This window comes from Phoca vitulina, unplaced genomic scaffold (assembly GCF_004348235.1).
Source record: "Phoca vitulina isolate PV1807 unplaced genomic scaffold, GSC_HSeal_1.0 scaffold5, whole genome shotgun sequence".
Lineage (NCBI taxonomy): Eukaryota > Metazoa > Chordata > Mammalia > Carnivora > Phocidae > Phoca > Phoca vitulina.
In genome coordinates this window covers 45,000,851-45,015,965 of record NW_022589708.1, presented here as the reverse complement: position 1 = coordinate 45,015,965, position 15,115 = coordinate 45,000,851, and the positions used below count along the sequence as shown (strand labels likewise).

The 15,115-nt window shown below is 34.8% G+C and overlaps 1 protein-coding gene across 1 annotated transcript in view; it reads right to left on the bottom strand.

Moving 5' to 3' along the window:
• The window catches only part of DIAPH3 (diaphanous related formin 3), a 484,064-nt gene that overhangs the window by 250,172 nt on the left and 218,777 nt on the right, over positions 1-15,115 (bottom strand). The window contains exons 19-20 of the mRNA XM_032402899.1: positions 14,408-14,502; positions 9,967-10,068 (exon numbers count right to left, since the gene is read on the bottom strand). Coding sequence (XP_032258790.1) covers positions 9,967-10,068; positions 14,408-14,502 — 197 coding nt within the window. The remainder of the gene's footprint in view (positions 1-9,966; positions 10,069-14,407; positions 14,503-15,115) is intronic.

Below are 15,115 nucleotides of genomic sequence, written 5' to 3'. Positions count from 1 at the left end.
CTACAGGGTACCCTGAATATTCAATGGACTTTAAAAAGAATGGCCTTCTGAGTTAAAAGAGCATCAAGGTAAAGGTCCAGGGTAGCTGTGATATCAAAAGAACACAGCGTACTGTGCCCGGCGAACAAGTGGCGGCATTTCACAGGGTGGTTAAGTTCTACTTCTTAAAAGAAGAGTGAATTCAGACTTTTATGCTCATAAGTTACTTGGTCTGCTTTTAGAGTTCACCCATTCTTGCCACAGAGAAGTCATTATCTAGAGATTCATTTTAACAAAAATTAAAATAATTATCTTAAAAATACTTAACATTTTCATTTTAAAAAGTGAGTTTATGTCTCCCGAGGGAAGGGAAACAAAAGCAAAAATAAACTAAGGGGACATCGAAATGAAAAGCTTCTGCACAGCAAAGGAAACAACAAAACTGGAAGGTAAACCTATGGAGCAGGAGAAAATATTTGCAAATGGCATATCTGATAAAGGGCTAGTATCCAAAATAAAGAACTTTATCAAATTCAACACCCAAAAAATGAATAATCCAATTAAAAAATGGGCAGAAGACATGAACAGACATTTTTCCAAAGTAGAAATAGAGATGGCCAACAGGCATATGAAGAGATGCTAGATATCACGCATCATCAGGGAAATGCAAATCAAAACTACAATGAGATATCACCTCAGATCTGTCAGAATGGCTAAAATCAACAACATAAGAAACAACAGGTGTTGATGAGGACGTGGAGAAACGGGAATCCTCTTGCACTGTTGGTAGGAATGCAAACTGGTATGGCCACTCTGAAAAATAGTATGGAGGTTCCTCAAAAAGTTAAAAATAAAACTGCTCTATGATCCAGCAATTGCACCAGTAGGTATTTATCCAAAAAATACAAAAATACTGATTCAAAGGGATACATGCCCCCCAATGTTTACAGCTTTATCTACAATTGCCAAATTATGAATAAAGCCCAAGTGTTCATCAACGGATGAATGGATAAACACACACCCCAGAATATTACTCATTCATAAAAAAGAATGAAATCTTGCCATTTGCAATGAAATGGATGGAACTAAAGAGTATTGTGTTAAGTAGAATAAGTCAGAGAAAAACAAATACTATATGATTTTACTCATATGTGGAATTTAAGAAACAGAACAAATGAGCAAAGGGAAAAATGGGGGGGGACAAAGAAACATTTGTAACTATAGAGAACAAACTGATGGTTACCACAGGGAGGTAGGTGGGGAGATGGGTTAAACAGGTGATGCGGATTAAGGAGTGCACTTGTGATGAGCACCAGGTGTTACATGGAAGCACTGAATCACTATATCATACACCTGAAATTAATATTACACTGTATGTTAACCAACTGGAATTTAAATAAAAACTTTTTTAAAAAGTGATTTTAAAAGACATTTGTTTTAGGGCAATAACAATATCCATATGATACCATAATGTGGATACACATCACTATACATTTGTCCAAACCCAGAAAATGTACAACACCAAGAGTGAACTGTAATGTAAACTATGGAATTTGGGCAATAATAATGTGTCAGTGCAGGTTCATCAACTGTAATAAATGTACCACTCTGGGGTGGGGGTGGGAGGGGATGTTGATAATGGGGGAGGTCATGGATGTGGTAGGCGGAGGGTATATGGGAAATCTCTGTACCTTCCCCTCAGTATTGCTGTGAACCAAAAACTGCTCTAAAACAACAAAATCTTCTGTAAAAAATTCTTCACACTATTATTTTATTGTTCTTAACATATATTTTCCCTCCTTTCTGTTCATCTCTTCTTTATTTCATATATTCATTTAGCTAATATCATGTGGTCACCACGTGCTGGAAGATACACTATGTGTTAGAAATAAGATGAACATGAGCTACTTCAGCCTACAGAAAATTCTAAGCATAAATGAAAACTGTCTGGTGTAAAAGAACACTTACATTCTAGGGGAATAACAGCCATTTGGAGATATGCACAGGATAGTACAGTAACAAAGAGGAGGGATACTGAATCTTGTAGGGAAAGTATTCCAGAGAAGTCTTCCTCAAAGTGGAAAGGAAGGGGAAAGGAAGCATACCAACTGGCCTAAGTATGGTGCCTTCAGAGCTCAGCAAGTTAAGGAAAGACGAGGGATAGGGGAAAACTAAGACTAGAGGAGGGAGGGGAGGCAGGAATGCTTCATTAAAGACCGAGTTCTTGGTGGATGGGAAGGAGGGGCTTCTAGAAAGACCTGAGGAAATATTTGGGGCTGATGGGTATGCTCGTTATCTTGATTATGGTGATGGTTTCAAGGGTATATTCATACATGTCAAAATTAATCAAATTCTACAAATTTTAAATATATGCATTTTGTTGTATGTCAATTATACTTCAAAGATTTTTTTTTTTTTTAAGGCCTAATGCTATTCGAAGAACTGTAGACATCCATGTAAGAGCTATGGGAAGCAACTGAAGGATTTTAGGGAGGCAGTGATGGATATTCTGTGATATTTCACACTTATTTTACATCTTTACAGATCTTCCCTGCAATCAAACTAAAGACTGAATCAACTGGTCCTATTATAAACAAGGAACCATGCTCCTGTTATATACAAAGAACCATGCTTGTCTGTATACCCAGAATACATTCCTATCATTAAGTGAGTAACATAGGTCTTCTTTATCTCAACTCACTTTTAAAACCAAACTTCAAAAATGCTAAAAAAAAAAAACAAAAAAAACCCAGACATCATAAATAAAAGCAAAGAGACAAGTGAGAAGCATTAAGAAAAACTGCAAATAGGGCGCCTGGTGGCTCAGTTGGTTAAGCGACTGCCTTCGGCTCAGGTCATGAGCCTGGAGTCCTGGGATCAAGTCCCACATCGGGCTCCCTGCTCAGCAGGGAGTCTGCTTCTCCCTCTGACCCTCCCCCCTCTCATGCTCTATCTCATTCTCTCTCTCAAATAAATAAATAAAATCTTTAAAAAAAAATAAAAATAAATTAAAAAAAACTGCAAATATTTATAAAGGAGTAACAAAAAGATTATGTAAGATCCTACAAGCTAGAAGAAAAAAAGAAAAAAGATATAGGCAGTTCTAAGAAGAAAAATAATATATAATAACTGCTTTAATATCATCTCATAACCCAAGAAACATAAAGTAAAATACATAAAAACAAGTGAAAAAAGATAATATTAAGTATCGGTGACTATACCAGAAAAAAAAAAAAAATGCACACATACATTGTTCCTAAAAGTATACATTGACACACATATCTTGGAAAAGTAATTTAGCAATAACTCTCAAGATAAAAAATACCCTTAACCTAGTAATTGAAATTCTGGGACTCTTTCCTAAAAAAATAATATTAATAAGAAAGCTAACCTTTATAAAGAGTTTATCATTATAAGAGGATTTACACACATTCACCATATCGATTTTTTAATACTCAGAAGAACATAATGGAGGTAGGCACTATTACTGCCCGTGTGATTGGTAGAATAATGATCCCTTAAATATAACCACTAATCACTAACACTTCTGAATACATTATTTTACATGTCAAAGGGACTTTGCAGATGTGATTAAATTAGGGATCTTTAGAGGTGTAGAATAATTATCATGGGTTATCCAAGTAGGCCCAATATAATCACAGACTCTTATAAAAGGAGAGGAGAGGTTCAGAGGAGATGTGATGACATAAGCCACAATGACGCTGGACCATGAGCCAACGAATGTGAGGAGCCTCCAGAAGTTGGAAAAAGGAAACAAATATTCTTCTATAGCCTTCAGAAGGAATGCAGCCCTGAAGACCCATTTTGGACTTCTGACCTCCGGAATTATTAGACAATAAACTTCTGTTGTTTGAAGTCACTAAGTTTGTAGATAAGTTGTTATGGCAGCACAAGGAAATAATATAGTCCCATTTCATAAATAAGAAAATTGAGGTACAGAAACATAAGTAACTACCCAAGAGCACACAGCTAATACGGCTGGTCTAGGATGGAAACCCAGAGTCCATACTCACAACATCTAAGATACACTGCCTTCAAATGCATATATAAAGATGAATGCAGAATTACTCTTTTAAAAAATCCTGGGGACATACAATTTAATGGGTACTGACATAATATTTCTGAATAGTATATCCAAGTACATACATGAAGATGTGTACAAAATTATTTTAAAACCCTCCAACTAACCATCCTTCTTTAGAGGAATAGTTAAAAGAAAAAGTCACTAAAGACCATAAAATACCATTAAAGAATTTAAAACCAGGGACACTAAGGTGGCTCTGTCGGGTAAGCGTCTGCCTTCGGCTCAGGTCATGATCCCAGAGTCCTGGACCGAGTCCTGCATTGGGATCCTTGCTCAGCGGGGAGCCTGCTTCTCCCTCTGCCTGCCATTCTCCCTGCTTGTGCTCTCGCTCTCTGACAAATAAATAAAACCTTAAAAAAAAATTTAAAACCAGTACATCATGAAAATAACTATCTCCAACATATATTTTTTTACAATGAAAAAGTTTCTGAACAATATATTTTTCTAAATGTTCATATGAACACGCATATATTTGTGAATACAAAGAAATAGGATTGGAAGTCCAAAAAAATGTTAAAAATAATTTGTATGGGATGCACTGAGCTAGTGAGATACAAGGAACTTCCACATTGTATTCAATATATTTATACATTATTTGAATGTTTTACAACAAGAATATTAGGGTTTATTTTAAAACAGGCATTTTTTATTCAAGGAAATATGCATAAACTTCCTACAACAGTTTTTGATTTAAAAAAACAAAACAAAACAAAAAACAAAACAATGGAGGTCTCTCACGCACAAAGTTTAAAAGCCCTGCCCTATAGTGACACCAAATGGTGGCAGCTCAAAATACAGAACACAAACAGGACATTTGTTCAATTCAGCCTTCCTATAAATGTTTTAATCCCTTTGAAGAACAGGCAGCTTAACAGAATTAAATAATGTGGAGACAAATAATCAAAAACTTAGAATTTTTAATCAAAGAAAGTCTACTGCACCAAGTTTCAAATGCAAATTTTTAGGCATTTTTCCAAACTTCAGCTCATCTTCTGATCCCACTGACTATTCACATGTCTCACTTCTCCCACAGTTAAATCATGATACTGTGAGAACAGTGATTTTACCTAATGGTTTACTGATCAAAGAAACTGCAAATATAAAAAAAATAGTCATACAACTAAAATCAGGTTTGATAAGTAGGCAATATTTTGGGAGGATAAGTGAGGAGGTGTTAGAGCTGAAGAGGGAAGGAAGGAATCCAAGAAAAGAGGCAGGTATATTTTCACTTCTTCACTTATTGATAGAAAATAAAGTTGAATAAAGCATGAGGGGAAAAGAATATTTTCCCTGAAAATATTCCAGGGAAAAGAATATTTCAAATTAGGCACAGTTAGTATTCAATGTCCTCTGCCCAGAAACCTAAACCAACAAATAAAATCAGCATGCAAATGGTCTCATTCAAGTCACACAAAAAGATACAGAGATAGACCACCTCCCGGAGCACTCCTTTAAAATACCATTTGACTAGAACCTTTAGTCTCTCAGTATTAAATGATAACTGTTTCACATTTTTGAAGGGATGTTATCTTTCATATGTCAAAATCTCCCAGAAAACATAGGACATAAGTATACTCTACTCAGCTACAGAAACAACTTAATAGTATCATTAAACCATTAGACCCTGAATGCACAGCACCAGAGGGTCAATTCCAAAAGGTACCAGGCCACCAACCACCACCAATGTCACCATCACAACTAGACTACAGAGCACAGACAGGACCAGCTCCAGAACACCTAACAACTGTCCTGCTCAGCTGGCCAAGGTCCAAGTCATAAAGATTGCAGGGAGAATTAGTTCAGGAAGGTATCTCAAGACTCTGAATTATTAAAAGTAACAGATGAATGACTAAACCCTTCAAGGCATAAAAGTACCTGTATCTAGTATTCATGCATTAAAAACTTTTTTTTTGAATAGTGATAGTATCTGCATTAAAAAATTTTGTTTCCAATTTCAAGGGAGAAATAAAGTGCATATGAAATACTATATTATAGAAAACCTAGAAAGAATACATACATATCAAAGTCAATCAGAAAAAGACAATTATATGATCTCACTCAAGTGGAATTTAAGAAACAAAACAGAGGACCATAGGGGAAACATAAAACAAGACGAAATCAGAGAGAGACAAACCATAAGCAACTCTTAATCATAGGAAAGAGTGTTGCTTGTGGGGGGGTGGGGGGGGTGCGGGCTGGGAGATGGGCTAACTAACTGGGTGATGGACATTAAGGAGGGCACGTGATGTGATGAGCACTGGGTATTATATAAGACTGATGAATCACTGACCTCTACCTCTGAAACCAATAATACACATTAATGTTAATTGATTGAATTTAAATTAAAAAAATAAAATATAAAAAAAAGAAAGAAAACTTCAGGGACATACAATCCAATGAATATTGGCATAGTATTTCTCAATAGTCTATTTGTATAACACACTCTATATAGGACATAGTGTTCTAAAACGTTGTATCTAAGTAATACATGACAAAGGTAAAACATATTTCTAATTTACATGTTATGTCTTATATATTCAAATTGGTCTTCAATGGACATTGGTTTACTAACATTTTGAATGTGTCACTTTTGCACACTGCCTTTCTATCAAAGAGAAAATAATGTAAACAAATGCCAGTGTCCTGGTGGAGTTGCTTTTTGTTTATTGTTTTACAAAATTCTTTAGTGGAATTAAGGTTGATTATATAATGCAAACAACTATAGTGACTATCGTATCAAATTTTGATGTTTGTTGAAATGGAACACACCTTTTCTGAGAAATCTGTAATTCACATGAATCAAATTAGTAAATTTATATAACTGGATGAAAGAAAAAGTTAAACTGGCAAATAATGTAACTGTAGAGTTTTAACTGTTTTGTTTTGTTTTGTTTTTAGTGGAGCGAGAGAGCAAGAAGAAGGGGGGAGGGAGAAAGAGAATCTTAAACAGGCTCCACACCCAATGCGAAGCCTGATGTGGCACTTGCTCTCATGACCCCGAGACCATAACCAAGAGTTGGATGCATAACGGGCTGAGCTACCCTTAATTGATTTTTGTTAAAATGAAAACAATATAGAAATCACTATCAGGTTACAGAACTGGAATACGATACAGAGCTAAAAGTAAGTCTCTCTTGGGTGAAAATGAAAAAGCAAATGTTGGCCTCATTTGGGGGTGCAAAGGCTACCCTAACCCTTGCCTATTCCTTGTCTGTGATACATTGATGGTTTTTAGGTAGAAATGATTAGTACTTTAAATCTAAGTTTAGTCAATAAGTAAATGTTTTTCTCAAAGATCAAAGTAATGTAGGAATCTGCAGTTTAGCTTACCTCAAGGTAATAGCCCATCTTTGATACAAACATAATTAAGTTTATTACTTTAAAAATGAAACAGTATAATGGGAATCACAGAAATACACATGATAATTATAATCAGTTTCCTAAAACCACCAAACCATCTTACTTATATAATCTTGATAAATTGAAAACATACCACTTTTTAAAGAAACTTAATATTGAGCGTTTATTCCAGAAAGAACAAAAAACTTCAGGCATTCCACACTGCTCTATAATTTTTGTCCATCATATTTTTTGGTAATTCTCAAGTATTGTTTAGAACTTTAAGTAGGTTTCCCCCTCTTTTTTTGGTGGGGGTAGGTGTCTGAGAAGTAGAGGAAGACAGACTGGGAATGGTGAAAAGTTGCAAGGGAAGAAGATAAAGTTGAAGAATATTACTATTTGACAAAATAAATATATATATACACACACACTGTATTTTCCTCAACTTTCTTTCTCCTTTCTTCACGAAAGCAATTATGTCTTAAAATGTCAGTACCACACAAACTAGAACTTACAAAAATGTGTTCAAGAATATTCACAATCAACATATGATAAAGCACTGTTCATATTGTCTATAGCAGATGTTTTTCAATAGCATTACTCTTTCTACATTAAATTCCATTTGCAGTCAGGTATGACCCGGCATGGAATGTGAAGATTCAAGGTCAAGTTTGAGTTGACATGTCCTGAAATGGAAGTGGTCCATCTCTGTCTTAAAATCAAAACTATAACCTCTAGCACTAGTATCTGGAAATATAATTGTTTTAACTTTCTGACCCCTACAATAACACCGCTTATAAATCATGGCTCTTTGATGTGAACTCCAGATATTCGAAGGAGGACATAACCTGGCTATTTTAAATACACTAAAATAACTGCAAGTTTGGACTCATTCTTCTGTGAAAATCACTAAAACATGGCAAGCATTTTACATTTTTTCTGTGATTATGTGCAATGTAAAAAGTTACTTGCTAAATAGGCATTTTCACATAAGCTTGTATGTGTTTCAGATTTAACGTGAATGGGAAATATTTTAAAACTGTAATTTTACATTTTGTAGTCTTCATTCAAGAGTCAAGAAAAAGATGGGCAAAAAAGTCTGTGGTTAAAAATTTAATGCAAATTCTCCCTTACTCACTTATTCCCAATGTAAGACAGTGCAGGTAGAGCATCAAATAGGGATCAAAAGAAAGACAACGTGATCAGGTAAAAGAATATAAAGCAAACAAAGAAATACAAAAGAAAGTGAAAAAGAGAAGAGAAACTGATACCCTAGAGAATTGGGTTAAAAAAAAATGAATAACATTTTTGTAAAGAAAATCAGTTAAAAGGTTTTATAATCAAACTTATAAGACTATAAATAGGAAAAACCCTGCTTCCCCCTCCCACTTCTGTGCTCTAATCAGCGTTTTGTGAACTCAGGAAGGGGACAGGTGCTGTGGAGAGGGGTGAGGAGAATGGGTTTATGAAGAAACAGGAAGTAGTTTAAGAGCAAATGCCTACAACATGCAAAATATGGTATGCAGACAGTCCTTTAGTTAGCCAACCCAAATTTTCAAAATTATATCAAATACAATTCCATCATATCCCTGGAGGTTGGTAATAGAACTGAAAATAAAAGGGAAAAAAATAATCTTACATATAAAAAAAAATGGGGGCGCCTGGGTGGCTCAGTCAGTTAAGCATCTGCCTTCAGCTCAGGTTATGATCCCAGGATCCTGGGATCGAGCCCCAGGTCAGACTCCCCAGTCAGTGGAGAGTCTCTTTCTCCCTCTGCCCCTCCCCCTGCTTGTTTCTCTCTCTCGCTCTCTCATAAATAAATAAAATCTTAAAAAAAAATAAAAAGAAATGAAACACTAAAGTATTGTCATAATGACTGAATGTAACCAACCTCAAAATGATAACTTAATGATAGGAAAAAAGAAAAGAAAGAAAGGTTGATAAAATTATAATTTTAAGTTGCAACTCAGCTAATATGTAACATTGGCACGTATTTTCACCTCTTCTGACCCCAACTTCTATAAAATAGGAGGCTGGAACAAGATGATTATCAAGGGGTCTCAAAGATTTTTTTTAAAAAGGTATTCACTTTTCATCCTCATTGCCAAGAAGGAGACTGTATTTCTAATTCCACAGTCTAAAACAGGAGATGAACAGAGGTGAGCGATAGAACAAGAAACTGAAGCTACTCTTGCAGTATGTTGGAATACGTAGCTCCAGAATAAATCATAAATATACTCGTCTGCCATAGGAGTGCAGTTTTCATCTTACATTTTGACATGAAATAGAGAACGCATGCAAAAAAATCAAGTCTATACTTTAAAAAACTCCTTGGACTTTAAGGCTATAGTTTCAATATATATATTTGAAATCAAGATAATTTTCCATAAACATCCTTAGGTTAAAAAAAAAAAAGGCAAGATGGACATTAAAGGTTTATAAAACAATCCTGACGTGAAAAGGTCTGACAGTTCTTTCCTGTGTGGCACAGTATGAAAATCCCCACCCAGGAGAGCTAATGCAGAGAGATGGACGGTACTTACCACAACAGCAAACTGCTCAGGTTCACATAGGTTGTTATAGTCACTCTTGAACTGAGACAATGAACTTAATTGTTCTTGATCAGGAAGATGCTTTATTAGGTTCTAAAAATTAAAACCACAAGAAAATATCTTCACTAAATGTGCTTCTTGAAATCTAGAAAGATTTATTAATCAACTATGGGAAAGAAACCACTGAAAAAGTCAATCTTTACTTTTATTAGGTAACCTCAGCCTTGTACTCAGCCTTCCACTACATTCTCTGCATCTTGAAAGCAGTCAATTTTCCTCTCTTCTCTCTAGAGTTATATATTCAAATCAAGCGCCACTTGATTAACTATAAAACTGAGAAAGAAAAACTCAGCCTACACCAAAGGAACAGCTTTCTCACCTGGGTAAATGTGATCAATCACAGTTCAGCTTTAGGGAATTAAATGTCAGAAATTTCAGTCAAAGCCAAACATTTTAACACTTCATTCGAGGGGATAAAAGAAATTATCATATTGCTACTAAAAGGCAAGAGAAAGAAATGAAATTCGGGGAATTTTAATGAAAGTGCTTGCAAGATTTAATGAACATGATTAACAGTTTTAATAATAAAAATTAAAGTATCTCTAAAACAAAGACTAACTTTTCTGATGGGAAAGAAAACTTGAAAAGACACTGAAGACACAGAATGATATACTTTGCAGATAAAAAGCTTATAGAGATAACCTTTAGGAACTTAAGTGCCCATGGCCTTTGGCCTATATCACCTGCAGTCCAGAAACCACAGGCTCTCGGTTATTCTGGCTCCTTTTATCCATGGCCTTTCCCATGCCACACATTTAGACAAGAGAAACACTCCCAATGGAGAAAGACCAAATAAACACACAAATTGTCTTCCCTGTTAGAATTTTAATGATTACACAATCCTGGGGACAAAGTCTATACAGATCCTCTGTATCAAAATATAATTGACTATAATAGTGTTATAAACAAATTAGTGTCCTGATATTAAAGTTAAGAAACAGAGTGGTTGGTGCTCACAACTCCAGATAATAGCGTCAGTATACTCTGTACAAGCCCAAAGTCAAGTACAAGTTATAATTAAGCCTACATCATGCTATATATATTTATGGGGAAAAACTCCCCCAAACGTGTCATTAGTTAAAAATAATGTTAGAGAATGTTATATATCAAAGTAGTTAGATCAAAGAACAAGTTTTGGACTCACTGTGTACCTTTGGACAAAAACTTGGTTGACTGGCCAAAAACAAACAAAAAAAGGGGCAATTTAAGATAATCCCTAAAAAAGAATTCACTGTTAATACTACCAACTGAATAAAAGCAATAGAGGATTTTTCCATATAAATAGAAATTTCTCTTATTAAAATTGCCTGAGGCCCAAAGACCTGGTTATTTATGTTTCTTTCAACCATTCTAGCTGACAGCTGGATTATGTGAGTTATTTACTAATCAGGCCTCTGAATTTCTTCAGTATCCTTTTAGATGACCATCAAATCCCCTTAAATATCTGTAGTTAACATATAATTAATCTTTTATTATGAATTTATTAATTTTTCACTTGCTTAGTTTTACTTTGTAAAGTAATGAAACTGTTATGATTTATAAGAACATAGGCCCAAATTTCCCTTGTCTCTCCCTTTACCAAATTCACCATCCTTTCACAAATCCTAAGGTCCTATCAAACTAAACTCTTCGCAGTTGCCCCCTGCCCCCCAACTCTTCCCTCATGGCACAGGGAATTATTAGGGCCAGAATAACTGACCCCTACTAATTTACTCACACAGCCCTACTGCCTTTTCTACATCCATACTGTATCCAACCCTGCAGAATGCTCACCTCCACACATGTACACATGTAAATACCCTCACCTCCACACATAGCACAGTGCTCCCTTAACACATCCTCTAATTCTAAATAAATAAATAAATAAATAAATAAATAAATAAACAAACTCTTGATCCAGTCATGTTTATCTTGTAATTATATAGGTAAATGTCATTTCCCTTGCCAAACTAGAAATTCCAAAAAGGTAAAATCCATGCCTAATAGAGCCCGACATCATGCCCTGCACATGGTGGGTGGGTATAATAAAATATATACTAAACGAATTAATTACTAGAAGACAAATGAAGGCAAGTGGGTAAAGAATGAGGCAGAGAGCTGACATCAAAAACAGCATACTACTGATAACTGGTTATATATGAATACATAACAAGATACGCCAAAATAAAGTTATGACTGTGAACAGAGCTTACCAAAATGGTGATTATTATCAAGTAATGTTTTTTCCATGCCGTGTTTAAAATTGGCAGTGCTTCACATTACAATTAGGAATATATTTTTGAAATTAAAATAAGACTTCAAAGAGCATGAAATTCTTATTTTTTAATCAATCTATAAAAGTTCAAACTAAGTCTTTAGATTTTAAACTCCTAAAACTTGTTTAATATTTAGTAGGTGTGGTAGGCAAAAGATGACCTAAACCACATCCCCCAAGATGTCCACACCTAATCCCAAGAACTTGTGGAAATATTAGATTACATGGCAAAGGGAAGTCAGGGTTGTTATCAGCTGACCTGAAAATAGGAAAATTTTTCTGGATTATCTGAACTGCCGAACGTAACCACAAAGGTTCTTAAAAGTGGAAGAGGGAGAGAGAACAATGGAGCGAGAGGGAGATGTAATTATGAAAGAAAGAAGAGAGGCAACATTGCTTCAAAGTTGAAGAAACGTGTCCCAAGCCAAGGAATATGGGCAGCCATGAGGAGCCAGGAAAAGACAAAGATTTTTTTCTAAATCCTATAGAAAAGAATGCAAGGCTGCCAACTCCTTGACTTTAGCATGGTAAGACACACGCCAGATTTCTGTTCAATAGAAATGTAGGCTGATACATCTGTGTTATTTTCAGCAACTAAAGTTGTGGTAAACTGTTACAGCAGCAATAGAAAACTAATATATTAAGAAATTTTATGGAACTGGATGATCTTTGGACATGAATTTAAAAAATCCAAATTCTTGGGCTCCTGGGTGGCTCAGTTGGTTAAGCGACTGCCTTCGGCTCAGGTCATGATCCTGGAGTCCCGGGATCGAGTCCCGCATCGGGCTCCCTGCTCGGTAGGGAGTCTGCTTCTCCCTCTGACCCTCCTCCCTCTCATGCTCTCTGTCTCTCATTCTCTCTCTCTCAAATAAATAAATAAAATCTTTAAAAAAATAAAATAAAATAAAATAAAAAATAAAAAATAAAAAATCCAAATTCTTCCCCCATCTCTGTCCAAGAGCCACCTGAACATCCAACACATTCATGTAATCAAGTTAAAAGCTACTCTGTAAATACTCAACAAATGCATTAGGAAAAATACCCATATGTATTAAGTAGAAATATTTTCTCTAAGGAACTTGAAGTCTACTCCCAACAACAAGGCACATTCACAATCAACAGTCACAAAGACAAAAATCTAGTAAAAAGAAAGTGCTAGAGAATGAAGGCTTCAAGAGTTACTGGATTACGTTGTTTGATTGTCTCAGCGACTCACAACGCAAACTCCTACTGGGATTATGTCACAACCACATTGGGAAGACAAGGTAGGAGAGGCAAAACCAAAGGCTGCTAAAGATACCATCAACTGATGGATGAAACGTCTAAAATAATTTTAAACGTGTTGACACTAACAAATAATCTCTGGTTTCTTTTTATTGCTAAAAAAAATCCTTTTTCTAAGTACATCCATTATAAGAATGAAAGATAGTAAACAGAAGATATTATTCTCTCACTATATGATTTGTGGTTTGATTCGCCGACTTTACATTTTATCAAGATATGCATTATTGATGCCTTATGTGGATTTCAGCGAGCAACTCTGGTACCACACTAGCATTCCTTAAGTACTACTGTGGGTAAAAACCATTTAAAAAACCTCGCAGCCACCTGAATGAATTCAGAATGCTATGCCCACAATTTCTAGTACTCGTAGGAACACAAATGACTCAAGGAAGGGTTGTTAATAAAAGGTAACTTTAAATAAAGTTACCCTCTGTCTTCTATATCAAATCATAATATGACTTTATAAGACAAAAGTCTAAGAAAAACATATTCTAAAAGGATTATACAAATAAATTTTAATTAACATATTACTAATCTTAACTGTAACCAAAACAAAAACATATATATAAAATTAAACAATTTGCCTTTCAGAAACAGTCATTTAAAATAATTGAAATGTAATCATTTTGATAGCGTTATATTTGGTTTGCAGTTAAGAGAAGATGCAGAGTTTTATCTCCTGGCAAAGCAGAAGTTATGCTAAAACTAATTATGCGGCAATGATTTTCCAGTTGAATGATTTGGTTTAAGAATTTTGCTTCACTTACAGATTTCTATTTAATGAGAAGCTTGCAATGAAATATTGGAATTTAAGCTCTCTGCCAGTTTATTTACCTGAATCATAGACTCTGCCAACTGTGTTTCATCCACTTCCAGTATCATCATTTTGATTTCCTCATATGGCACCCGAAAAGAGCTCAGGAAGATTGCTAAGAGGAGGAGGGAGAGGTTCATGATGAGTAAGGGAAGAAAATAATTTGAGATGTAGTTCTCTATAAAAAATAATCCATAAAATGAGAGACTTTAAACACTGAATGTAATTACAATGGGGGAAAGGTTCATTAGCACTTTTTCTATTCTAGCTTTAGAACGACTATTTAAGCAACAGTCCTTTATTATTATGCTGGTTACAAGGTTGATTTTTAATGCTTAATTATTAGCCTATCACGGAATGGTGCCAATTTTCATGTGATTAAAAAAAAAAAAAACCTGAAATATATTTGGTATGCCATAAAAATATCACATTGTAATAAAAAGAACGATGAAACTCCAAGATGCACATGTAATATTTGTCTAAACGTGTGTTTTTAGCTTGTATAATATCTTCCAGCCCTACTAAGTAGTTCACAAAAAATATTTTAAGAAAACTGCTAAGTAGTGCATTAACACTATTTTAAGTTATAATAGCACTTCCCTGTTTCAAAATATTATAGACAATATCCCAGAAAAATAGCCTCTGCATGTAACTAAAGTTTGAATATCCATTAGAAAACAAATTTTCCTGAAAAACTATCCAAATAGATTCGATTGTATAATATATCC